Source organism: Xiphias gladius, chromosome 3 (genome assembly GCF_016859285.1).
Source record: "Xiphias gladius isolate SHS-SW01 ecotype Sanya breed wild chromosome 3, ASM1685928v1, whole genome shotgun sequence".
Classification (NCBI taxonomy): domain Eukaryota; kingdom Metazoa; phylum Chordata; class Actinopteri; order Istiophoriformes; family Xiphiidae; genus Xiphias; species Xiphias gladius.
In genome coordinates, this window is record NC_053402.1 from 8979863 (window position 1) to 9005157 (window position 25295).

General features: G+C 38.9%; 2 protein-coding genes across 5 annotated transcripts; both read left to right on the plus strand.

The window, feature by feature from the left end:
* The first annotated feature begins 678 nt into the window (after window positions 1–678).
* LOC120788252 (extracellular serine/threonine protein kinase FAM20C-like) lies at window positions 679–12786 on the plus strand. Its single transcript, XM_040123875.1, has 10 exons — window positions 679–3292; window positions 4395–4573; window positions 7497–7575; window positions 7756–7848; window positions 8241–8356; window positions 9548–9728; window positions 11366–11475; window positions 11662–11743; window positions 11982–12041; window positions 12257–12786. The coding sequence occupies exons 1-10, from the start codon at window positions 2712–2714 to the stop codon at window positions 12513–12515; spliced, it is 1740 nt and encodes a 579-aa protein (XP_039979809.1). The 5' UTR covers window positions 679–2711; the 3' UTR covers window positions 12516–12786.
* A 1397-nt stretch (window positions 12787–14183) lies between these two features.
* Window positions 14184–25034, plus strand: LOC120788349 (nuclear body protein SP140-like protein). 4 transcript variants are annotated; one of them, XM_040124099.1, is made up of 17 exons: window positions 14184–14755; window positions 14938–15093; window positions 16989–17163; window positions 17693–17926; window positions 18216–18335; window positions 18629–18762; window positions 18872–18928; window positions 19032–19071; window positions 19446–19556; window positions 19673–19801; window positions 20060–20199; window positions 21636–21704; window positions 21981–22114; window positions 23409–23526; window positions 23645–23719; window positions 23956–24099; window positions 24213–25034. In XM_040124099.1, the coding sequence occupies exons 2-17, from the start codon at window positions 14950–14952 to the stop codon at window positions 24309–24311; spliced, it is 1923 nt and encodes a 640-aa protein (XP_039980033.1). In that variant the 5' UTR covers window positions 14184–14755; window positions 14938–14949; the 3' UTR covers window positions 24312–25034. The 4 variants fall into 4 exon arrangements, with proteins under 4 accessions (XP_039980033.1, XP_039980034.1, XP_039980032.1 ...); XM_040124100.1 differs by having other exon boundaries at window positions 14943–15157; XM_040124098.1 differs by having other exon boundaries at window positions 14943–15093.
* The last annotated feature ends 261 nt before the right edge of the window (window positions 25035–25295 follow it).

Here is a 25295-nt window from a genome sequence, read left to right on the forward strand (position 1 = left end):
TAGCTTCATATTTAGCGTACAGACATGAGAGTGGTATCAACCTTCTCATCTAATTCTCAGCAAGAAAACCAGTAAGTGTCCCAGACAGCACCCGACGTCACACTGACATCGGCATTACAGAGGAACATCGTCACTACATCGCGTCCCATTTCCACATGGAGCATCCAAGTAGGCTTGGAATCGGCAATGCGACTTAAACAGCTGCAGATTCCCAAAGCTGGTAATGCATTGGCATTACGTAGTATCCAAGGAGGGTGACTGCTTCAGTATTCCCACCTTCTCAAAAATTTTAGTAAAGTAAAGTAGTAAAGCAAAATTTTTATTATTTATTTTTAAATGCTCCATGTGTGGAATTTCTCAAAAATTGGCTTAGGGATAGGAAAATGAAAGATAAGTTAAAGTTAAAATTTAGTTTCTAAAAGTTATTTGATGTTACCTTTTATTTTTTCAGTGCTACTCAATTAACCTACCGTGGCTGTGTTAAGATTATCATTATGAGTCAGTGATACTGCTTCAACCCTCTGTACAGGACTGCTATGTAACCCACCCTGCATTGATCCAGGCAGACTAAAGGATCATTTGGCAGTACACTATATGGTGATTCCCTTCTTCTTAACTGTGGGTCACGCAGACACAGGTCACCACAACCTCAACATGCCATTCCTCTCACTTCTGTTTGGATTGCAGTGTCAGCATGATAACAAACAAACATACAAATGCAATCTTCCTGGGAAGGGACAAAATTTTAAAAAAGCAGTAGAAAGGCCACAAAACTCTGAACGTCTGTCTCATGAACAGAGGAAGCGGAGCGGAATAGAGAAAGAGAGAGAGGTAGAAGAAAAAAAGCCCTTGAAGAGAAAGAGATGTAAGTAATCCCTCCAGCCTGCTGGTCCACACAGGGAATTTGGGAGCAGTAAGTTGTTCAATAATGTATTGATTTTCGTGTTGAGCTTTTCTTTCTTTCAGGATGTGATGTAAATGATTATCTGACAGTTTGTTGCTCAACTAGTGCAGTGCTGTGAATGTAAACTGATAAGCCACAACGTTGAATTGAGTATAATGTATATATACTGTATGTCCATCCTCTGTCTATCCACCTGTCTAACAGCCTAAATCAATCAATGGAGTATTTAGCATAGTATCGCAATACATTGTAGGTACTAAGCACTGTAGATGATAAGGTGCAGGGTAACTCTTTGTCCTCAGAAAAGTTGCAGTTGGGGCTGGCTGTTACACTCTGTAATTTAATGAGTGAGGAGGGATACAGAAATGTCCTTCACACTTGTGTTCCTAAACATCCGATAAAGTCTCAGTTATGTTTAAACAGAGGAAACCAAAGCAGGTGTTAAACTGCTTCCTGATCATCATGAGAATGCTGATGAATTTCTTTAAAAGTGGGATGTTGTTGCGTTAGTATGGGTGAGGTAACAACATTCTCTCCAGCAGGTTTTGTGAATGGTGTAGGCTTGTTGGACTGTTATATGACAATTTACACATTTAGTGAACTACATAACAAAACTAATGTGGCTCCAATTCTAAATATCTTTAAGCACTGACAAAAGTTGGTGATGGATAGAGGCACTATTTGGCTTTCACCAAATTGTAAGATATAATGTAATTGTAAGATCACACTGAGTATCAATTTTGTACATTATATAAGCAGTTTACTCTGGCCCATATTAATGCGTTTCTGTTCAACAAAAGTTGGTTTATAAAATGCAGTTTTGTCAAGACTCATAGAGGTTATGAATGTACCCTGTTGTGTTTTTTTAAGTTCTAACTCTGTTGATTTTTTAACCATGTTAGTTGAATGGCTCTATAGACGGCAATGTCAACTGTCCACCAGTTTGGTCCTGATCTCAATGATGAATCCTAATGGTGTTAGTTATCCTCTGACTTTTCATTTAGCTCCAGCAGATCAAAAGTTTAACCTCTGCAGTGAAATATCTCAACATCTACTTGATGGATTGACACAAAATCTTATACAGACATTCTTGGTTTCCAGAAGGTGTATCCTAATGACTTTGCGAACCCCAAACTTTTACCAAAGAGGGACCACTATTAATGCAATGGGGCAATGTTTATATGTGTGGGTCCCCAGTTTACTAGCCTGTCCGAGGTGCGAGGACACCACCAGCCAATGGTATCACACTATTCAACTGATCAACAGGTGATAGTAACATGCCAAGAAACACACTAATGCATCACAGGCAGTGGCTTAGAAGACTGTAAGCCAGTAAACACTTATAATGCAATAATGCAAGTGTCAAACTTTTAAGAAAAATATTCTTTGCAAAGGCTTTATGAGGAAGAAACATGTTTGTTAGACCTCAAGGATACACACAATGCATCTTGGTGAGTAATGTTGAATGTAAACAGAAACCTCGTTTGTTGTGACTCCACACCTTTAAATCCTTTTGCAGTTACTGTGACCAGTACACCACTAGTTGTATCAGGCTGTTTTAAATCTCTTAAAAGTGTATGGCAGGCCTCTTTTAAAGGTGAGATGTCGCTAATTGGCATTTAGGTTAATACAGCTGCCCATGTGAGTATTTCAGTGATTTCAAAGTAAAAGTTCTTTTTCATTTAGTGTTTTTCTTATTTTGTCAACTCCTGTATGTGTGTATAAATGGAATGCAATTAGAAGAAACTGTTTCATCACGATCAGGTTTGAAGTGTTGCTGGGGCTCAAAGGTCTGTTTGGGTTTCAAATGGCTCTTTCTGTTGTTGCGCTTCTTTCCTGCAGGACAATGAGACAGAACCTGGGACGACCCACTCGCTCCATCTATCTGGGTCTGGTGTGTTTGTCCCTCACGCTCCATCTCCTTCTGGCATTATTTTGTCTCTCTGTCCTCCAGACAGCTTGTGTCATTCCCACCTCTTCTTCTTCTTTCTCTTCCTCTTCATCCCTTCCAAGAACTGATACCCAGGACCATCAGTCTGTCTCCTACTCCTCCTCTTCTTCAGATGTCTCCTCCTCACGTAAACTGCCAATGAATCCCCAGAATGATGAGCATCACAAACTGAATGCTAACACATTACACCAAAAAGGGAAAGACTCAGTCAGTGGGGCCACTGAAAAGCAAAAGAAAGTGATTGGAGCCGGGAAAGTGATTCAAAAGGTCAAGGGTCGTTCTAAGCTGGAGGCACTGTTCAATCACCCCTTGTACAACCTGCCACACCCAGAGCTGAAAGAAGATGACTGGCTGCTGAGGGTAAAGGCAAGTGAAGATGCAAGGGATACAGGAAGTGAAGAAGAAGAGAGCGAAGATGCCATTCATGACAGTCAGTGGTGAGTAAAACAGATTGAGAAAACTAATCAATCATTATGTAAAGTAAAAAAGAAGTTAAAAAAAAACTATAAAAAAAAACTGTTGTTCTGGAAAAAAAAAACACGTCCACTGTTCTGCATTTTTGTTAAATATCCTCTGGATTATTTATTAACATTGGCTTCTGAATGAATAGTTCTTCACAATGCTGGGGAGTCTGAGAGACACTGAGTTCCAGAGGCCTGATTTACTGTTTTTTACACTACAACTTTCTAGCATAATCTGAACATTAAAGGTTTAACCTTGCTTTACAAATGAAATTATGGCAAGCCTCTTGTTAGCCATGCCAGCAGCCTGGCTCTATGGATGGCAATGTCAGTCTGTCGGTTCACTACTTTGATCATGATTGAAACATCTCAACAACTACTGAAATTATGTACAAAAATTCATGGTGCCCAAAAAAATGAAGCCAACTGACTTTTGTGATCCCCTGACTTTTTCTCTAGAGCTACCATGAGGGTTCGGTTTTTAATGCAACATCTTAACAACTATTGGATTGTCATGCAACTTGTTACAAAAATATATCTTTGGAGAACCCCTGACTTTTCATCTTGCATCATCAGGTCAAAACTTTTAAATTTGTACTTTGGTTCATAACACACTATACTAAGATAGTGAACAGTATGTGTTATGTGTGTATTAGAAAATATTACTAAGGTGACATAATAAAGTAAGATAGCGAGCAGTGTTATGTGCTGATTAGAAAATGTTAGTATGCTAACACATTAAATTAAGATGGTGAACATGGCAATTGCTTAACATCAGCATGTTAGCAATGTTATTGTGAGCTTGTTAGCATGCTGATGTTAGCATTTAGCTCAAAGCACTGCTGTGCTACAGTAAAGCCTCGCAAAGCCGCTAGCATGGCTGCAGACTCTAAGCCTGGTTTCAAAACAGACTTTACGGTACAATAAATTGCTGCTCCAAAATAACTGGAAATAATTCTTAGGGATATTTATAGTATTTATATCATCTCTTTTTACAAATTGTCTGAACTTTAGTTTGACTGTTAGAACTTCATTGGCAAATTCTGCCTATTTATCACCTCCACTTCCTCTCCTCAAGGCAGAGTGCCAGTCAGGAGGAAGGCTATGACAAAATCACTTGGACGAGCGACGTGGAGACCCACCCTCCCTGGCTACGGTTTCACCTGGGCATCTCTCGCTGGGAGCTGTACAACAGGAAGGATCCCAACCTGGCCCCGCTGACTCATTATTTGGCAACGCAACGTATCCTCTGTGCTGGTGAGCAAATGAGGGGGGAAGGGCTAACAGCTGAGAGGAAAGACAGAAGAGAAGATAGGGTACAAGAAACATAGGAGAGACATACTGCAGACATGATTCTTTATATATATATATATATATATATATATATATATATATATATATATATATATATATATATATATATATATATGTACATGTTCTGCCAAAACCTGCACAGCCCAGTCATATGAAAGGAACAAGTATAGTTATTAACATATGAAAGATCCGGATCTGTATTGTCTACCATGTATAGGATGCAGGCTTTCACTAAAATAAGGCACTTCAGAGTGCTGCATTGCTCAATACAACAAGGTTAAGTCTAAATTCACATTTACATTTAAATTCACTCATTTGGCAGACGCTTTTATTTAAAGGAACTTAGAAGTGAGGGACAACACTAAGGCTTCAGTACAGTAGGAGACCTTGAAAAATGTACTAGATCTGTTCAATACGACAAAGTTCAAGGAGATCAGGTAAAGAAGAGCACCGAAAGTGTATAGTAAGTGATGGAGAGACACAGTACACAGGAATGAGATTAATAAAAAGTAGAAATTACGTTACAACTCCAGCTTCCACACGCCCTGTGAGCTTGTCTCTAGATCTAGAAATTGATCTAGTATTGACCCTGAATTGTCTCAGTAGTAGTAGGGTTTAGTTTGAGTATAATTATTCAGCTTCCTCTTGATCAAACACAGTTACAACATGACAAACCATTCTGCTCTCTCATTTCAACTCTAATCCTTTCATAAAAACAAACTAGCTTGTGAGAAAGCCAGAGGCAACACGGAGCATTCACTGAAGTTTTCACTCAGTGAATGACCCACAAACCCTCTTGGTTGCAAAATGAGAGTTTGAAGAAGGTGGAAAGGCAAACAGAGAAGAGACATGTGGACCATAAATTGATTTTTCATGTGTGTGCAGTCTGTCTTACAGTACATCTGTTGGATAGACACGATAACATGAACAATTGCACAGTATATTGCAATTCAATCACTGGAGTAAATACTACATTTGTGAAGGATTATATACACACTCAAGACACAAAATACAAAGTGAAACAGAATTTATAATTCTAAACAGCAGGCAAATCTGTAGCCCATATGATCATTTTGTAGTAGGGTCATAAATATAATCCTCCCACAAACTTGTATTGTCTCAACACCCACACACACATAGACACACTGACCCAAGTGCATGAGTACACACACTCATATGCATACTGGATGCACACATACATGAACACACACACACACACACACACACACAACTTCACTTGCATCAGCGCATGCACATGCTCATTTTGTGTTTGCTCTTCTCAGGCGCCCTGTCACCATCCTCAGCACATTGCAGAATGAATAATGCATTGAGATTTGTGTTATGTGTTGCAGATTAAGCACTAATCTCAGCTACAGGCTGGTTTTTTGTCACTGTGTCATCTGTTTTTTCATGTTTAACACTCACCACAGTGTATATATCTTGGAATGTGTAAATTCAGGTGAATTTACCTTTTAATCAGAGTTATTAACACATATTATAAAAAAAATATAAGAATGATTTAATTTATATCTCAGGCATTATGTTTTGATTTATTTCAAGGACTTGCTCCTTTAAGCATGGCATGCAACAACCAAAGCAGTTTCTTTTTTCTGAAAGTCTTGAAAGAGAATGAACATATGCTTTGATTTTATTCATTCACATTGTCCAGTTGTTTGAAGTGTGGATGAAGTGCATCAAGTGTGTTGGGATGAAAGAACACAAAAAAATCCAATTGTGTCCAATTTACTGATCCCAGTGGAAGTAAAATTAGAATAAGAATTGCAGACCAGCTAATTATGTGCTGATTTCCTTCTTTTTTGAGCTGCAGGGGGCAATTTTGCTTTGAGATAACAAAAAAATCATAGGTTTTACATAAATAATGTATAATAGGTGCTATGCAATAACCTTCATAAAGTCAGATAGTTAAATGCTGCCACTAAACTAATAAAAATCAATTTCACAAAAGTATTTTATACAGGTTTTATTGTGGTAATGTAAAAAATGGAGGGTCCAGTGGTAGTTGGTTGTTTTACTATGTAATAGGCCACCATGTGGAGAAACAGGTGTAATGCATTGCACTGAACAAACACAGTGTAGTAGCCATATTAAAGGATTAGTTTGATGATATTATGTGTTCTTCTTGTTGTCAAAAAATCCCAAGAAAAGACCAAAGAAATAAACTAATCTTACTAACAAGTATTTTCTATACAGCCAAAGCTTGATATAGCTTTTTGTTTGTGCCATGGAGCTCCATTATTGTCCCAAAAAATTTAAAGGGAGCCATAGCGTTGCTCTGGTTAACATGTTACATGATTACAATAAACATGGGCATTGCAGTTTATTTTTAGTAAGCTCCACAACCATGGTTCTGTTGTCATAAATACCCCCTAGCTCACTAATTGTGTATTAATCCGCAGGACAAGATTGGATATATATATATATATATGAGCCTGTTTTTAAAGATTTACAAATCTTCATTGGCAACCCATGGGTTTGGGGCTAAGTGCCACATACCGGGAAGTCAGAAAGTTTAGAGAGGTGGACTAATGCATTGTTGGTTTTGGTGTTTTCATATGACCAGCCTTCTCCTTCAACATATATATACATATATATATATGTGTGTGTGTGTGTGTGTGTGTGTGTGTTTGTGTGTGTGTGTGTGTGTGTGTGTGTGTGTGTGTGTGTGTGTGTGTGTGTGTGTGTGTGTGTGTGTGTGTGTGTGTGTGTGTGTGTGTGTGTAAGTGTGTGGTATGTATTTCTTATGATTGCTTATAAATATTGTAAAGTGAATGTGTAAGGAATGATCTTGTTTATCTCTATGTTTTATTGATACACTCTCTATATCCATTTTCTGCATGTCATTCAGTTCAGAAGACAGGAGGCACCCAGCTCAAACTGCTCATATCGTTCCCAAATTACGGAAAAGCTCTGCTCAAACCCATGAAGTAAGACCACACCGTCATAATACTGACTGACTGACACTCAGGCCAACAGACTAACAGTGTTTGTGTTTCTGTTTCATAATGCAAGCCAGTACAGCAGGGCAAAATTTTACCCTAACACTTTACATACGTCAGCATATAGCCTCATGCATTTGGGTTTATATGTGTGTTTTTTTTGTACAGACAAACCAGAGATGCAGAGACGGACGTAAACCTCTTCTACTTCTCAGACTTTGAAAGACACAACGCAGAGATCGCTGCCTTTCACCTTGACAGGTACAGATGGTTATAAACTCTGTCAGCAGGCAGCAGGTGTCTACCACTGGGTAGACAGACCATTTGTAATCAACAGGTCACTGCTCCGACACTGGAATCACTCATTCATGAAGATACTATACTGCTTGTCTCAAGGGATACAAGTAAAGAGTAAAAAGATTTATATAGCTCTACAGTTATACTAAGAAAATCAATAGGAAGTACAGACATTCAGCCATAAAGCCCAGACAACTTTTGCACTTTAATTAATTCTCATTAATTCTTTCAGATCATTCCATAATTCTTGCTCACACCCTCTGTCTTTAATCTCATTTGTTTGTGCATCTTTCTTTTGTTAATATTGGTCTTGGTTCCCATGCCTCTGTCTTGTTCTGTGTCTTTTTGTGTCTCAGATTGCTGGGCTTCAACAGGATCCCTCCAGTGACTGGTCGACTCATCAATGTCACCGCAGAGATCAAAGAGATCACCACCGACCACAGGCTGTCCAGGACCTTCTTCACTTCCCCTGGTATGTGTGTGTGTGTGTGTGTGTGTGTGTGTGTGTGTGTGTGTGTGTGTGTGTGTGTGTGTGTGTGTGTGTGTGTGTAAGTGTGTGGTAGGTATTTCTTATGATTGCTTATAAATATTGTAAAGTGAATGTGTAAGGAATGATCTTGTTTATCTCTATGTTTTATTGATACACTCTCTATATCCATTTTCTGCATGTCATTCAGTTCAGAAGACAGGAGGCACCCAGCTCAAACTGCTCATATCGTTCCCAAATTACGGAAAAGCTCTGCTCAAACCCATGAAGTAAGACCACACCGTCATAATACTGACTGACTGACACTCAGGCCAACAGACTAACAGTGTTTGTGTTTCTGTTTCATAATGCAAGCCAGTACAGCAGGGCAAAATTTTACCCTAACACTTTACATATGTCAGCATATAGCCTCATGCATTTGGGTTTATATGTGTGTTTTTTGTACAGACAAACCAGAGATGCAGAGACGGACGTAAACCTCTTCTACTTCTCAGACTTTGAAAGACACAACGCAGAGATCGCTGCCTTTCACCTTGACAGGTACAGATGGTTATAAACTCTGTCAGCAGGCAGCAGGTGTCTACCACTGGGTAGACAGACAATTTGTAATCAACAGGTCACTGCTCCGACACTGGAATCACTCATTCATGAAGATACTATACTGCTTGTCTCAAGGGATACAAGTAAAGAGTAAAAAGATTTATATAGCTCTACAGTTATACTAAGAAAATCAATAGGAAGTACAGACATTCAGCCATAAAGCCCAGACAACTTTTGCACTTTAATTAATTCTCATTAATTCTTTCAGATCATTCCATAATTCTTGCTCACACCCTCTGTCTTTAATCTCATTTGTTTGTGCATCTTTCTTTTGTTAATATTGGTCTTGGTTCCCATGCCTCTGTCTTGTTCTGTGTCTTTTTGTGTCTCAGATTGCTGGGCTTCAACAGGATCCCTCCAGTGACTGGTCGACTCATCAATGTCACCGCAGAGATCAAAGAGATCACCACCGACCACAGGCTGTCCAGGACCTTCTTCACTTCCCCTGGTATGTGTGTGCGAGCATATATATCCCGGCTTGCACGCATTTCACAAAGCAGTACGCGTTAGTTATACCAAACAACATGTAACTAAAAATCAAGCTGTCTCTCTCTCTCTCTCTCTGACTCCCTCTAGTGGGGAACATTTGTTTCTATGGCCAGTGTGAGTATTACTGTTCAGCAGAACACCCAGTGTGCGGTCAACCACACGTACTGGAGGTTTCCCTGGCTGCCATGCTACCTGACCTCACCCTTGCTCCCCGCAGGTCCTGGAGGTCACCATGGAGACGATCCTACAGCCGCACAAAGCTTGCACAGTGCGTACACTGTCAGTTTCAATTAATACTCTCCTTTGTTTCTTATGGTAGCAATTAATACTACCATAAACTTTATATAAGTAGGACTTTATACTATAAATACTATTAACTTTATGCACTTGGCAGCGGAGAGAATATTTGAACCACTTGGTTCTGCTTTGTTTTATTTCTTAATTATTATGTGGTGTATTGCGTCTTACTTGATGGCAGTGGAGCTTACATTTGACATGGGTGTTTGCAGAATCATGGGTGTTCACTGTCCTCCAGTGGTCTAAAGGAAGGGCTGCAACACAACACTAAATTTGAGGCTCGTGTTACAGCAGCTGCTTCAAATAGTCAAAAAAAAAACAAAAAACAAAAAACAAATGAGGTAGTTCATTACAATTAAAAGGGTAAATTCTATACAATAATTGACTGATTAAAGAAAATACACAAAAGAACACATTTTCAGGTCTCAGTATAATCAGTATTAATGTCAATACATAGAGCTTGTAGTGTTAGTGAGCCAGTTTCCGCCTGTTAGATTCTCTGTGAGGAGGCCTCTGGATCACAACAGAACAATAGTGAAATGAAAACTTGGCCGTTAAAATAATGTTATATTAAAGGGGCATACCACCAGTTTTACAGGAGGAAGTAAAAGAACTCTGAGGATGTCATAGTGATATCCCGTTACCTCAGATTCAGCAGGGTTGGTTTAAACAAAGATGTTGTTGAGTTGTTTTATGGGAAGTGTAGAATCCCAGGTTAATGACTAACAATCAGGATATCTTAGACTTAGCTGCTTTAATTATAACTATTCTTTTGGAAATCAGTTTTTCACAACCCCCCCCCGAATTTGCAAAAGTGCAATACTAATTCCTGAACTGCCAGCTGTGATAAAGACTGAAAACTACCAAACAATCAGCCTATAGTTTATAGTGTGTTCCTGCTTTCCTGTTCAGCTCAGGTTGCGGGGGAGTTAGGGAGCTGTCCAAGGTGACATGCAGGATTGCAGTTGATGGGTTTATAGTTCCAAACACTGCTGTTGTTTAAGAAACTTGGAATTATATTACGCTGTCTGCTTGGCCATCATTCTGGCATTTAGTTTTATTTTGAACATCAGTTTGCTTAAATCAGGCTTTAGCTCTGTCTCCAACTTTACCTGATTTCTGCCAAAATTTGCAACTGATGGTCAGTTGGATCAAAAGATACTGACACATAGTGTATATTGCCTAAATGCTGTATATAACCAGTATCTGCACCTTATTTAACTGTAAACTTAAACCTCAGCCACATTATCAACAATCAACTTAAATCAGAAAGTGAGTCTACAAAGGGAAATAGAGTCTTTTTTCCCAAATTAACTTGAGTCCAGCTTCAGAAAGATTTTTAAAAATCCATGGAGAGGAAGATATTTAGCATAAGCAAACACTAGATATAAAAAACATGCCAACTGGTTAAACACAACCCTACCTACAAAACTGAGCATCAAAAAAAAAATCCAATTTAATAACAAAATAGACAAAAAAGTCAAAGATAAACCAAAAATATTTATTATAAATGAATGTTTACTCACTTACTTTACTACATTTAACTCCTAAATAGATATACTTATCCATTTTCTAACTTAACATCATTGACTGCACTGTTGTTCCAAGGTGGGAGAAGGACCCGGCCTACTGTGACACAGTCAAACAGACACCTCCTTACGACCACGGCACCAGACTGGTGGATCTCATAGACATGGCTGTACTGGATTTCCTCATGGGTCAGTCTTCATTTTAAACGTTAGAGACTACTGAACCCAGTAGTCAGTTGGGGTTGGGGATGGTAACGGGGGATGACATTTACAGGGGAGATAATACATGGCATTATTAACTGTGTGTCTTTTTTTTATTTATACAAAAAAGCTTTTCCCATAGTCTAATGAAACATAAATGTCTTTCATTCAAAGGCAACATGGACAGACATCACTATGAGACGTTTGAGAAATTCGGCAATGAGACTTTTCTGCTGCATCTGGATAACGGACGGGCGTGAGTAATCTTTCAACTCATGTCAGCTCAGTCAGTTGAAGATATGGTTACAATAGAAACAACAGCAAAAGTCATTTTATCAAGTACATTGTAACAAGTCATGTCTGTCAGCCAAACACCAAAGAGATTATTCCATGCGGCAGCCAACAGCAACATCTGTTTCATGTCAGTCATTGTGGCCACATTTTATTTAAGTTACTTTCTCGTGACTAAATTCTTGTTGATAATGTTTTCCCAGGTTTGGGCGTCACTCTCGGGATGAGCCGTCTATTCTAGCTCCCTTGCAACAGTGTTGCAGGTAAAAAAAAAAAAAAGAAAAGAAAAAAAGGAAGGATGGGAGAACTAGTCGATAAACATTACTGTATAACTCAGTAGAAAATACATACAGTTAAAGGACCCAGAGAGATTGCGGGTGTCAATTCAAGTATCGTTTCATTCAAGTACTTTACTTTTCCCGTTGATCACCTCTTCGGTATCTCTTTGTGATCTGCCCGCCCACCCCCCCCTTTGTAGGATTCGTCGCTCCACCCTCCTCCGCTTGCGCCTCTTGTGCCTCCCTGGCTTCCGCCTGAGTGACCTCATGCGGGAGTCACTGGCTCAGGATCCTCTGGCAGGCGTGGCCCCTCTCCTGTCTGAACTACACCTCTCTGCTTTGGACCGACGCCTTGCAAGCGTCCTGCGGGTGGTGCAGACCTGTCAGGATCAGCATAGGGATGTCATCTACAACGACTTGGAAGGATATGAAGAAGAAGATGATCAACAGCTTGACTGAGGAGAAAGAAAAACAATAAATCATTTATATGTTTCATATGTGTCAAATTACTTGTTTGATGTACAATAAGAGGTGAATGGTGAATGGTGCATTTTAATTTTACAGCTAAAAAGATTGTTAGTCTATTTAAGTGTTTTGCTTTCTCCTCTACATGCAGTTTCGATGAGGTCAGGGAACTTCTAAGTTTCTTATGAACAATCATAAATAAAGTGGTTCAATTCTATGTCAAGGTTGTATAGTTAGGTTTGTAAGTATTTGGACAATGACACAATTTTTGTAATTTTGCCTCCGTGCACCACCACAACAGATTTGAAACAAAGCCATCAAGATGTGGTTGAAGTGTAGACTTTCAGCTTTAATGCAAGAGGTTTCAAAAATATCGCATGAACCATTTAGGAATAACAGCCATTTTTACAGTCCCTCATTTTCAAAAGCTCAAACGTAATTGGATAAATCAACATAATTGTAAACATAAGGATTATTTGTAATACTTGGATGAAAACCCTTTGCATTCAACGACTGCCTGAAGTCTGGAACCCATGGGTGTCACAAAATGCTGAGTTTCCTCCCCTGAGATGCTTTGCCAGGCCTTTAGTGAAGCTGCCCTCAGTTGCTGCTTGTTTGTTGGTCTTTCTACCCTCAGTTTTGTCTTCAATAAGTGAAAGCATGCTCAGTTGAGTTGAGGTCATGCGACTGACTTGGACATTGAAGAATATTCCATTTCTTTGCATTGAGAAGCTCTTGGGTTGCTTTCGCAGTATGTTTTGGGTCATTATCCATCTGTGCTGTGAAGAACCATCCTATCAGTTTTGCAGCATTTGGCTGAATCTGAGCTGATACCATAGCCCCGTACACACCATACCTTTCCTTCTCCATACTCTTCTCTTCTCATCATTCTGGTACAAGTTAATCTTGGTTTCATCTGTCCACAAAATCTTGTTCCAGAACTGGACAGGCTTTTTTAGATTTTTTCTGGCAAAGTCTAATCTGGCCTTTCTGTTCTTGGGTGTTACCAGTGGTTCGCACCTTGTGGTAAACCCTCTGTATTTACATTCATGAAGATGTCTCTTGATTGTGGGCTTTGAAAATGATACGCCCACCTCCTCAAGACTGTTCTTGACATGGATAGATGTTGTGAAGGGGTTTTTCTTCACCAAGGAAAGAATTCAGCCTCTTGCTGTTGATAAGCTCACCAGTGTGTTCCTTCTTTTAAGAAGGAACGAAATTGTTGATTTGGCCACTCCTAAAGGTTCTGCTATCTGTCTAATAGGTTTGTTTTGTTTTTTCAGCCTAATGATGGCCTCCTCCATTTGCATTTACATTTCTTTGGACCACATGATGAGAGTTTCCATGAACAGCTACCAAATGTAAATTCAACACTTGGAATCAACTCCAGACCTTTTATCTGCTCAATTTGTCATGAATTAATAGGGGAACAGGCCACACCTGGCCATGAAACTGATTGTTAGTCAACTCTCCAATTACTTTTGAGCCTCTGAAAATGAGGAACTATGTGTAAAAATGGCTTTAAATCCTAAACTATTCATGTGATATTTTTGTGAAACCCCTTGAATTGAAGCTGAAAGTCTAAACTTCAATCACATCTTGATGGCTTTGCTTCAAATCCATTGTGGTGGTGTAGAGCGGCAAAACTACGAAAATTGCGTCACTGTCCAAATACTTATGCACCTAACTGTATATGGGTCCATAAAACATGTGGATTACCTGCTGTTATCATAAAAAGAATGAACTGGTGGAGATGATTAACTTTCTAGATGAAATGAAAGGATGAGGATGATAATGACACCATTTAAACCTAAAGATCCCCTCCAGACATGTTAATAATTTGTGAATGATCGTGGGTTCTCCCCCACTTTTTTTTTTTTTAATTAATTGTTTAGAAGTTCTTTAAATTAAATCTGCTCCTTCAATAGTAATCTATGGATGTATGAATATTTTACACAAGATGTCTCCTCAGTGCATGTTCTCCGGAGGCTTCGAGTCTCCGAGTCTCCACATCACACTCGGGGCAAGTTAAAGTGAGGGAGGGCACCAAGAAGCTGTACAGCAGTGCCCCCTACCGCCAGAACTGCGATTTACCAACACAACAACAACAGAAAAGAAAGGGAAAAAACTGCTTTCGCTTTCCAAACGTCAGTGGAAGCAGGAACCGAGAACACATTTGTGGGCAGAGCCACAAGAGAAGCTTTGATCAAACTTGTTGGAACTTCCGCCTCTATGTAAATCTGATACCTTATGCATGTTATGATTTCTGATAGACCGTCAACATCTTGTCGCTCATTCGCAGTCTTTTTCTTTGTGTGTGTGTGTGTGTGTGTGTGTGTGTGTGTGTGTGTGTGTGTGTGTGTGTGTGTGTGTGTGTGTGTGTGTGTGTGTGTGTGTGTGTGTGTGTGTTTTGTAGCACAGGCCACCGATGGACCCGATTGATTGTCTGGAGTCTGAGGCGCTGCTGCGGTTTTTCCACTGTCACAAAACAGAAATGTCCTGCATCAAAAAGCCGCGCACATTTCTCAGCCAGCTCAAGGATTACGACCTCATCCCGGACGACAGATACAAGGTTAGGTGCAGGAGTGGAAGCGTTCCGCGTTTGTTACTGCCCTCCTCGCACACAGGGAGCGTGGGTGAGTTGTGTCCCGAGGGTCACGGGATTTCGCCTCAGTTTAACAGTGAAACTCAGCAATAGCCAGGGCCGGACTGACCCGCAAAGGGGCCCTGGGACACAAAAAGATCACCTCTGTGCGTCTTGTATGTAGTAGTCGTAAAAGATAAGAAATAGCGTATCAATTCACAAGTTATTTGGTAGCAGTAATTAGTGCCAAAATTCGCCATGCTAAAACAATAAAGGCCCAAAATTGGATTTTAACTCGGGAAGATGGGGTGTCAAGGTGTAGGTGCTGTCTAAGGGCCGGATACTAAAACAGAAGTGATGCAAAGAGAGAGCTAGAGAGACGCTCAAACCCCCGCTCCTCTCTCTCACCTCGGCACAACTAGCCAGTCAGTGAGGGTGTGAATGTTGGATTTTTCGGTTTCCCAAAGCCCCCCCCCCCAAAAAAAAGGTATAGGGGGAGGAGGTTTGCAAAGGGCCAGATTTATACGGGACAGATTAAATCTGTGATAACAGATTTTTGGGCCACTTTGGCGCAGTGAAAACAAGCTGTAAACACAGTATTGACATACTTCACTGTCGCCTAAATTGATATGGCGGACTTGTTAGCAATCCTTCGTGCCACATCCAGCAGGTACACAGCCACAATACCATTCATTTGGATGTGTGTTTCTGGCCACCTAGATGTACGCCCAAAAAATGTTTTTAGCTGAAAACAGGTGCCTGCTGTGGCTGAAAACAACATAGTGAGGCCCAAAACAGTAACAGTGCGGGCCAGAAAACCAAAACAATGAGCTGAAAGACGCTTAAATGCTCTGTAGAGCTGAGAGGAACTAAAATGTCAAATGTGTCCACATTAGACTTTGCTCTTTTGATCCATTGTTAATATTAAAATACTGATTAGAGCAACCTTAAGGTCCTTATTATTCTAGTTTATAATATGCTTTACTGTTTAAAGCAGTATTGAGAAACATTTTAAATGAATTAAAATACCACAAACTACCACAGTGAACCTGAAGCCTTCAGGCCCGAGTCTACTGTGCCCTGTTGGTAATCCAGCCTTGCCAATATCCTACGAATTTCATATAATCTATTTTTATTGAACTGTATACAGTTTGTACCATTTAACTTAAGAAAAGTGTTCACATACATTTGTTTTATTAACTTGAAATCGCAATCATAGAAAAAACCAACAGGCCTCAAAAACCACAGGTCTGTTGTGTAAAGGAATAGCTCACACCAACATAAATTCATGATCTCACCATATTAGATGGCGAACATGAACTTTGTAATCACACACAGTCTCAGCCTTGCTTCTATAGAGAGGCAAAGAATTATTTTTAAAGAGGAAAATGTAGCCCAGAGAATCATGAGGAAATATTGGATCTTTTGCAAAATGTGATACATTTTCTAATCATTCTATTCTCTCTAAATTGAATATCAACTTCCTGTTGTACTTAATATTGATTTACTTCTCTCTGACTTTTTTCAGTGGCGCTGGAAAATCAGCAGAATTGATCAGATTACTGACATTATGAATGTTTCAGCAATCCAAGTTTACTCGTATCACAGTTTTCATTAAATTTCTCTACATTTCTTAGTTACAAATATGACTGACATGAAACTAAGAGTTCAACCAGTCAGTCCACAAGTCTGATCTCACTGTTATACTGGTTACATTAATCTACACAAAAATCAGAAGAAATCACAAAATATGCACCGATGTATTGAAAAAGTTTATTATTACCTGTATCATTATTGAATTAATCGTGACAATTGATCAGTGACGTACAGTTTGGGTCCTATCATCCAACCCTAATTTTCCCTTTACTTTCGATTGTGTGCAGAAGGTGAGTCGCGTGAAGAGTAAGGAAAGCATGAAGATAGCCCTTTATGATATTTTGGACTGGTTTGAGAGAGAGCAATCCCAGCACATCCATGTGTTCTGGAGATGTGTCTTCAAGGAGACCATGATGACCCTCTACCCAATCCTGCGACAGCTGCGCCAAAGCCTCGTGGACGGTGAGACTAACTATTTTATGGCCATCAGCGTGTAAATGAATGCGATTCTGCTTACGGTCTCTGACAAATTAATAGAAAGAAGAGTATGCAAAAGTTTTAAAGTATTCCCAATTGAAACATGCTTCAGATTAATAAAACTCCACTTTAAAATCTGAATCAATACAAAACTGTGGAGCTGCGCAGAACCCTGATCTTCACTTGCACATTAGCTGTAAATTAATGTTGACGCTCTCCTCACCATCACTATGGATTAGAACATATATGTATGTACAGTACTGTGCCAAAGTTTTAGGCACTAAAAGTAAAGTGAGAATTCTCCCAAAAATAATACCATGAATAGTTTTTATTTATCAACTAACTTCAAAGTGCAGTAAACAGTAAAAAACCTAAATCAAATAAAAATTTGTTGTGACCCCCCTTAGAATAAGCCTTGTTCTTTCATCATTCTTTCACTGACCACAAGACCTAAAGAAAGTTGTTTGACCACGACCTGATATTCACTATATACTTGGCCTTTAATTAATTGCAGCGTCCTTGCATTTTGACACACAACTGCCCGAGAAGGTGGCAAGGGAAGAGACACAAATAAGGAAAAGGAAAGAGCTTTCAGAAGATGAAACGGAAGAGGTGAAGCAAGTTAACTCAGTGAAAAAGAAGAGGAAACAAAAAAGTAGAAGCGTGTACGACGATGAGGAGCAGCAGCCCGGTCCATCATCTGAGCTGACTGCAGGTCGGAGGAAAAAGTCCAAGAAAATATGTTTCTGTAAGTCTCTTTTCGCTTATGCTTTACTTCTGTAAACATGACTGAACATTACCTGAAAGTTTGACTGCCGCAAAGTGCACTATAACTTTGCAAATTATGTTTCTCTGTTGCATTTTGTTATTCAGTCCAAATGTCAGGGTAATTACTATGAATTTGATTTTTTTTTTTTTTTTTCTCTGAAATCTGGTTTATGTTGTTTGACATTGGACTTGGGGAGGTCTGTGCTCTACTGAGTGCCATGCTAGTTTGTTATGTTTGTTTATCTAAATATATTTTCAAAATTTCCCAGCTTCTCCCTTAAAGAAGGGAGAGAAGAGTGACTTTTGGACCTGGCCCATTTATAAGACCCTGCTGCCCGTGAAATGTGGACATGAAGAGGGGATACTGAGCAGAGACAGACTGGCTAAAGGTCAGAGAGACAAAATAAAGCTCATTCACTAAAGTGATTGAAAAAGGAATACTGTTGTCATTGCCTGATCTAAAAAGGACCAAAAAAAAAAAAAAACACACAGGAAAAATGTTAATTGAGATCAGTTATTTGGCTTGAAGATCATTGATTGTATTTTACTGGATGGAATTTTAAATATAAATACATGCAAAGATTAAACTTCGGGCCGTTAAAAGATGGTGACCTATATTGGTCGTCGCAGCAGATGATTTGTGGTTGACATTAACACATCCCCGATCCCCTGCCTGTTTCAGGGAAGAAGTGCATTTTGTTCCAGCAAAAGTGGTCTACTCCCAATAAATTTGAGAAGTTTGCAAGGAAGAGGAGCTCAAAGAACCGGAAGTTGAGCATTCAATGTATGGGCATCCCCCTGGGAAAACTTATAATGGTTTGTTGAAAAGTAGCTTAAATTTTAGGATATACACGGATCACTTCACACACAGTTTGTTGTGAGAATCATTTTATTTATTTATTCATTTTTTTAAATTTCGCTTCAGGAAGGGCACCTGAAATCAGCAAGTTACAGGGGAGGGCCTAGAAAGGAACCAAAGCTGGTGAAAATACATAAATAAATAACTAAATTCTGACTCAGTAATGTATCATCTTGTTTTTAGTCATTCTGATCTGGGCCATTCCCCTCCTTTTTCTTCCTCTTAGGCCAAGAGGTCCCTGTTCCCATCTGATCAAGTCATCACAGGTTTGTTGTATTAGTGCAATACACTGATTTTAGGAAACTGTAGGAGTATACATGGAGTATTTTTGATAGCTGAGTGAACACTGCATCCCCACAAGCTATTATAAGAGCATCTGTTACCTCACATAAAATATTAAAAGATTAAAATGTAAAGTTATCATTAGAGACAAACAGGCAGCCATAGCAGCCAATTTTTAAAAATCTTCAATTTCTAAAAATCTTCCCAATTTGGGATATATGAAATTTTGAGCTTCAGATTTACATATTTGAGCGAAAAAAACAGGCAGTGGGAGCTTCTTATTTGCTAATGTAGAAGAATCGATTGGTGTGTGCATGAAAAGGTAAAATGAAATAAAATTAACCTCTCCTTTGCTTAGTGTCTGACGAAGAAGAAGTAGAAGATGAAAATGGGGATGAGAAGGATGAGCTGGAAAACCAGGAGGACCAGGTTTCCTCTGGCGACCAAAAAAATTCAGAAGATATCACAGGTCCTGGATTACACAAAGGACATTTATGCCAGCATTAAAAAAAGTAACTCTAGATGTGTATCCTCTCCCAGAATCATGGTTATGTTAATCATACGCTCAACATATGTCCACTGCAGAAGGATTCGGAGAGTCTGAGGAACAGACTGAGCAGCAGCCAGAAGCCGACAGTGAGAGTAGCATGACAGTGTTCAAAGTTACATGTGGAGATGTAGCTGGGACCTTACACAAAAAACGTTTTGGATCAGGTAATGTTTACCATAAATGTCGACCTCATGATGGCGGAAAAGCCAGGTGATCCCTAAAGTAATTAGAATTCATCCTTTGGGAACCATCAGTGTCTGTACAAATTCTAATGGTAATCCATATAACAGTTACTGAACATTGCCATCCCTACAGTCGTGCTGCTAGCATGGCTAAAAAAAGCTGTGACAAGTGTAATGCTGTGAACTAAACCAACCAAACTCAGCAAAAGCTGTCCCCTCCAATCTTTCTTCCCCCGCCAGGGACTAATGGGAAGAGTATTCGTACTGAGACGAGCTGGTTGAGCCCCATGGAGTTTGTGAAGGAAGTATCAAGTCAGAGAGACGCCACCTGGAAGAAAGACATCAAGTGGGAAGGAAAACCACTGAATGTCCTCATAAAGGTAACCATGGTCAGGGTGGCGTCATCACAGACCACTGAGAGCATATTGAATTGTTAATTGTGCATCTTTGTCTGTTTGTGTGATGTAATCTGAGAGAGAAAGAGGTGATAATTAAACTTAAAAGTTATAGTCCTTAGGATTCCAGTGCTGGTTGATTCGGTGTCACCTGTGGTTACTTTGGCAACAGCATGCATGGTTTCAGACTGAAGCAAACACTCCTTGAGTAGCTGCTTGGTCAGAAATACAAGAGAAGGGCAACTGGTGTATCCGTTTACAGCGTAGCCAAACAAATTCACGATTTAATAAAGAAGGTGATAAACATGACAAATTTCACGCTGCACACGATGGAGGCATGTGGAATAGTAATGTTGGTTACTTTGCTGAGGAGAGGGAGATGTGCAGGCAACAGCCTGCAGCTCTTCATCTAACAGCTGACTGTGGCTGCTCCTTCTTGTTCCATTACCTGCTTTCAAAATTAAAAATTATCCCAATGCTGAGAATGACCGTTGTGTGTAGACACATTTTTGGTGAATGATAACAGTTTGCACCAAGCACATGAACAAACATATTGCATTTCCCGTGGCGGCTTCATAATAAAAGCCACTGCGCGTTTCATACGTTTGAACACTTTTAATGTCAAACAGCAGCAGTGGGAAATGTTCAGTTTGCATTAGCAGTAAATTAATATGGTGGGGTGTAGTGAGAATGTTTACATGCATCTTGAATCCAGCAAGGTAATGGTGGACTCCACCACTACAAATAAAAACTATGTAGAGAAATAATTACAGATTGTAAATACATTGAATGGCTATTGCAGAAAAAATGGGGGTTGATTTCATGAAAATTTTAAGGATTATAATTTTAATGTGACTTTTGTCAATGCAGAACTCATTAAGTCTTAGGACTAAATGTGCTTTAATTGGATTTTGTTCTAAAGAAGTTACTGTTGCTACAAAACCACACTAAAGTTTCATAAACACTTTCACCAAATGTACCATAAGATGCATTCCAGAATCACCTCCAGAAGCCATATACATGCAGAAATAATCTAAAAAAAAGACATGACAGTATGATACTAAACAGCAGAAGGAAATCTACCCCATCTTAGACTCCAATCAGTCTAAACTGGTTGGCACAAGTAGTGACAAATAAACAAAATGTGAGGTTATTAGATTCAGAGAGTGGGGAAGGACTGGCATCTGATTCTGAAACAAACATAAAGAAATTTGGAAAGAGTAGAGGGCAAAGAAATGTGTAGACACAGAATAGGTCAACTATGGCATTAATGATACCAGTTCTTGAAATTGTGTTTCAGCTCTAAAAATAAGGCAACTGTATGCAGGGAGGTAATGGGAGAGCCTCGGGATTGTATTTCGGCTTAAAAAGATCTCAACTATGAAACAAAGAGGAAGACAATGTTGATTTATCTATTTCAGGCAGAAATCTTGAGGATCCACTCACTGCTGTGTACTTGCAGCCTATGCGGACCAGATCATGAAGACCTGGTAAGTTCGTTGATCAGTCAGTTTCAGACAATCAGAATTTCCTCACCCTACATTGACTTTTGCTCTGCGTGAACAATGCACAAAACCTGTGTCTCTCACAATGAGCTACAGTACAATGCTGCACCTTCTGGGGTGTGAAAAGAGAATCAAGCTTAGATTTTTATAAACAAGGAACTTTTTTTTTTTTCAGTGATCCAGCACTAGTGAAGAAAGATGCAACATACAATTGTACTGTCTGTAAACAGAATTGCTGTCATGTACTGTGTGTCTTGGCAGGAGAATCAGAAAAACGATGATGAGTGTTGGATCTGTAAAAGTGAAGAAGAAGCAGAGCTGGTGCTGTGTGATCACTGCCCTCGCTCTTTCCACCAGAAATGTCACCTGCCTCATGTAGATAAATGCATTTTGGGGTGAGCTTGATTCAAAATAGGAGCCAACCAGGACATAAACAACATTTGTTTTGCTACTTTGTTTCTTTCTAACGTGCTATTATTTTGGTGTTTTTTAGTGTTAATTGTTTTAGCAAAGGTGAATGAGATTTTCTATTATTTCAACCTGTGTGTGTCTTCAGTACCTGCCTTTAATACTGTACACATTGTAATGCATGCTGATCTACTTTATTTGGTGAAAACAGGGCTCCCTACTTACAGGTTTAAATTACTTAATTCGGTCATTTAAAGCTGCAATAATCAATATTTTTATATGAACAATGGATCACATGACTTTGCGTAATGTGAAAGGTGGTGTTCAGAGTGACTAACCAACAGAAAATTATCACCCAACTCAGCAATTTTCTTGAGCTTTACTGATCAATTTAGCATTTTTTAGCTCACTGTTTTGGTTTTAAGTGCCCACAACGATGCTTTTTCGGTTCACTGTCACTGCTCTCATCGGCCTTTTTTCCAGCCATATCAGGCAGCTGTTTTCAACTGCCTAAACCCACTGTACATCACCTGCCAACAACAGACAGACAAAGTTATTGACTAGCTTGTGACCATAGAGGAGCACTTAGCAGCTAAAGCGCCAGATATTTCCCTCCGGAGTTATTGCAGACCAAAAATAGAGCTAAAGGAGAGTGAATATTAAACTTACATTCATTAGGTGGCCAGAAACACGACTCCAAATGTTGCTCAGTGTCTGCTTGATGAGTAAAATAGACATCTTTTTGCTAACACGTTAGCTATATCAATTTTATATGGTAATAATATGTGAATGTTGTGTTTACAGCTTATTGTGTTGCCTCCCAGTGGCCAAAAAAAAAATCAGTTTATCCAGGTTCAAAGTCTAATTTATTCTAGCTACATGATTTTTGTTTTCCTGTACTCATCAAAAATGGAGGCAGCGGAAGAATCGGAAGATGCCTTTTTCAGTGCAGTTTCAATTTCTGCAAGGTTTACACATGAATGTAATAAATGACGCATTATAAAATCCTGAGCTTGTATAAGTAATTTTTTATTTACTTTCTTTAACAGTTTAAAAAAAAAAAAAAAAAACTTCATCACACTATGGAAATGTAAATATTGGGAGTTTTACAATTTGTACCTAAATTCACGTTAAACTAGCCCTTTAAAAAGAGTTTATTAACATAAGCGGGTTAATGGAAACAAAAATACTTAGATTACTTAGATTGATATATATAAACTGTATATTGATGTGTTGTGCGTGTGTGTGTGTGTGTGTGTGTGTGTATGTGTGTGTGAGCAGGGACAAACGCCCTTGGATGTGTACATTCTGTGTATTACGAACCAATCAAGAGTGGCGTTACAGTGATGAGCTGGAAATGAAAGCAGCCATGTCCCACCAAATATCACAACACATGCTGGTGAGCACACTCTGCGACTCTCGTTCTGTGTCTCCCTGTCTTTATGTCTGTCCATCTTCATGCCTGTCTCTCTGTAATACAGCCATCACTCAGCCCTTCTTGTTTTTAACATCAACAGGAATGTCATTATCTCCTCCTGTGTTTGTGCAGTGCTGATGAGGAACAAACTTTTGCTTCAAACCCAAGCCTCCATGTAAGTCTCTTTCTCCACTGTTCCATGCACCTGTTCATTGCATTCCTATTAATGAAAAAACAGAACCAAGTCCTTAATTTATATCAAATAAAGTGCACTTAATAATCTGGCTAGGAATCACACTGACAGCAGCTCTTTGTTTACTGTGTGGTGGTCTGAAAATGATGTAAACAAAAAAAAAAAAAAAAAAGGTGTTGCAGAGTGTTGAGCATTTCATTCATTTCTGCTTTGCACAGTTGGAAAATTACTCCACTGTTATCCAGACTCCGATGTGGTTTGGCAATGTGGCAGAAAAACTCCAGAAGAAAGAATACCAAATGGTTGGAGAGTTTGTGTCCGACATCCAGCTCATTTTTACCAACTGTGCCTCATACAACCAAGTAAGAAAATGTCATGGAAAACTGCTAACTTCTAAATCTCTAATATCAAATGTTAAGAATAATTTTTTTATGGAAATACTATAGTTTACAAGTACTGTTATGTTCTTTTGCAGGCTAATCCTGAAGTCCTTGCAACTGGCGACCGACTGAAGGAGTTATTTAACGGAGAATTAAAGAAAGTCTTCAACATCTGTGAACAGACAGATAAATAGTGTTAAGTTTTCAAACTCAGTAACCTTGGGGAAAGGGTTAGAAATATGTAATTACTGACAGCAACAGTAATGCCTGTTTTGGTAGATTTTTGTTCCTTGTCCCTTGTATTTAGTTAAAAATAACCTTTTACAGGAATTTTACTTGTCTGTATTCTAAAATCATCCAACTTCATTTGCAAACTTTTTGCACTGCAAAAGTTAACTTTTAAATTAAAGTGTTAACATACATATATAGAGGACACACCCTACAAAAGTGCCACATTTTGTTTGATTGAAGTCAGTCTCAGTATACCCACTGTTCAGATACTGTCACTGCTGGGAAACAGTACACATATAAATTTTTGGATCATCCTCAACAAATTAATATTTCAATATAACATAATGATACTACAATGTAGTAAAAATAGATTTTTCCCATTGTTTGTTTCATTTACTCACAAAAGTTATTTACTCACAAAACTACATATTAACCTATTTCTCTTTCAGTGATATGAAAAACAAATAACCAAAGGTTTCATATTTCAGTGGTTTTTCATACTTTGGAAGAGTTTGTGAGTTGCTCTCAACCTTGTTCTTTATTGTCATGTTTTTCTGATATGAATATATGTATTCAAAAAGCCTAAATGTGGTTCCCTAAAGCATTTCAATCATGCAAGATATCAGGATTCCCATGTTATTACACAATAATTAAAGTATTCACTTGTGCTCTCTCTGATGTGTTGCTTGTGGATGTCTGTTTTTATATAAATATTTATTTGTGCACATCCTTAATGACATAGCCTTGACAAAATCTATATTCGATGCAAAAAAACAAAGATTGTCAAACATCGATTGACTTGTTTTCACTTCCACTGAGACTAATTGGATTTTTAAGAGAGGGACTAGCACTAATCCACAGTTAAATCTGGTATTTTACAGGTCCTTCCAGATCATTTCTTAATCAGTTCCATGTAATTTGGTACTAACTACAGGGAAAGAAAGTGT

What these genes read in the sequence shown, in the direction of transcription:
- LOC120788252 (XM_040123875.1), top strand. Translation starts at nt 2,712, where the DNA reads ATGGCTCTTTCTGTTGTTGCGCTTCTTTCCTGCAGGACAATGAGACAG. An exon ending in TGTACTGGATTTCCTCATGG is followed by an intron (nt 11,476 to 11,661) that starts GTCAGTCTTCAT and finishes TTTCATTCAAAG; the next exon opens with GCAACATGGACAGACATCAC. An exon ending in CATCTGGATAACGGACGGGC is followed by an intron (nt 11,744 to 11,981) that starts GTGAGTAATCTT and finishes ATGTTTTCCCAG; the next exon opens with GTTTGGGCGTCACTCTCGGG.
- LOC120788349 (XM_040124098.1), top strand. An exon ending in GTCCAAGAAAATATGTTTCT is followed by an intron (nt 17,927 to 18,215) that starts GTAAGTCTCTTT and finishes AAAATTTCCCAG; the next exon opens with CTTCTCCCTTAAAGAAGGGA. An exon ending in ATCTGATCAAGTCATCACAG is followed by an intron (nt 19,072 to 19,445) that starts GTTTGTTGTATT and finishes TCCTTTGCTTAG; the next exon opens with TGTCTGACGAAGAAGAAGTA.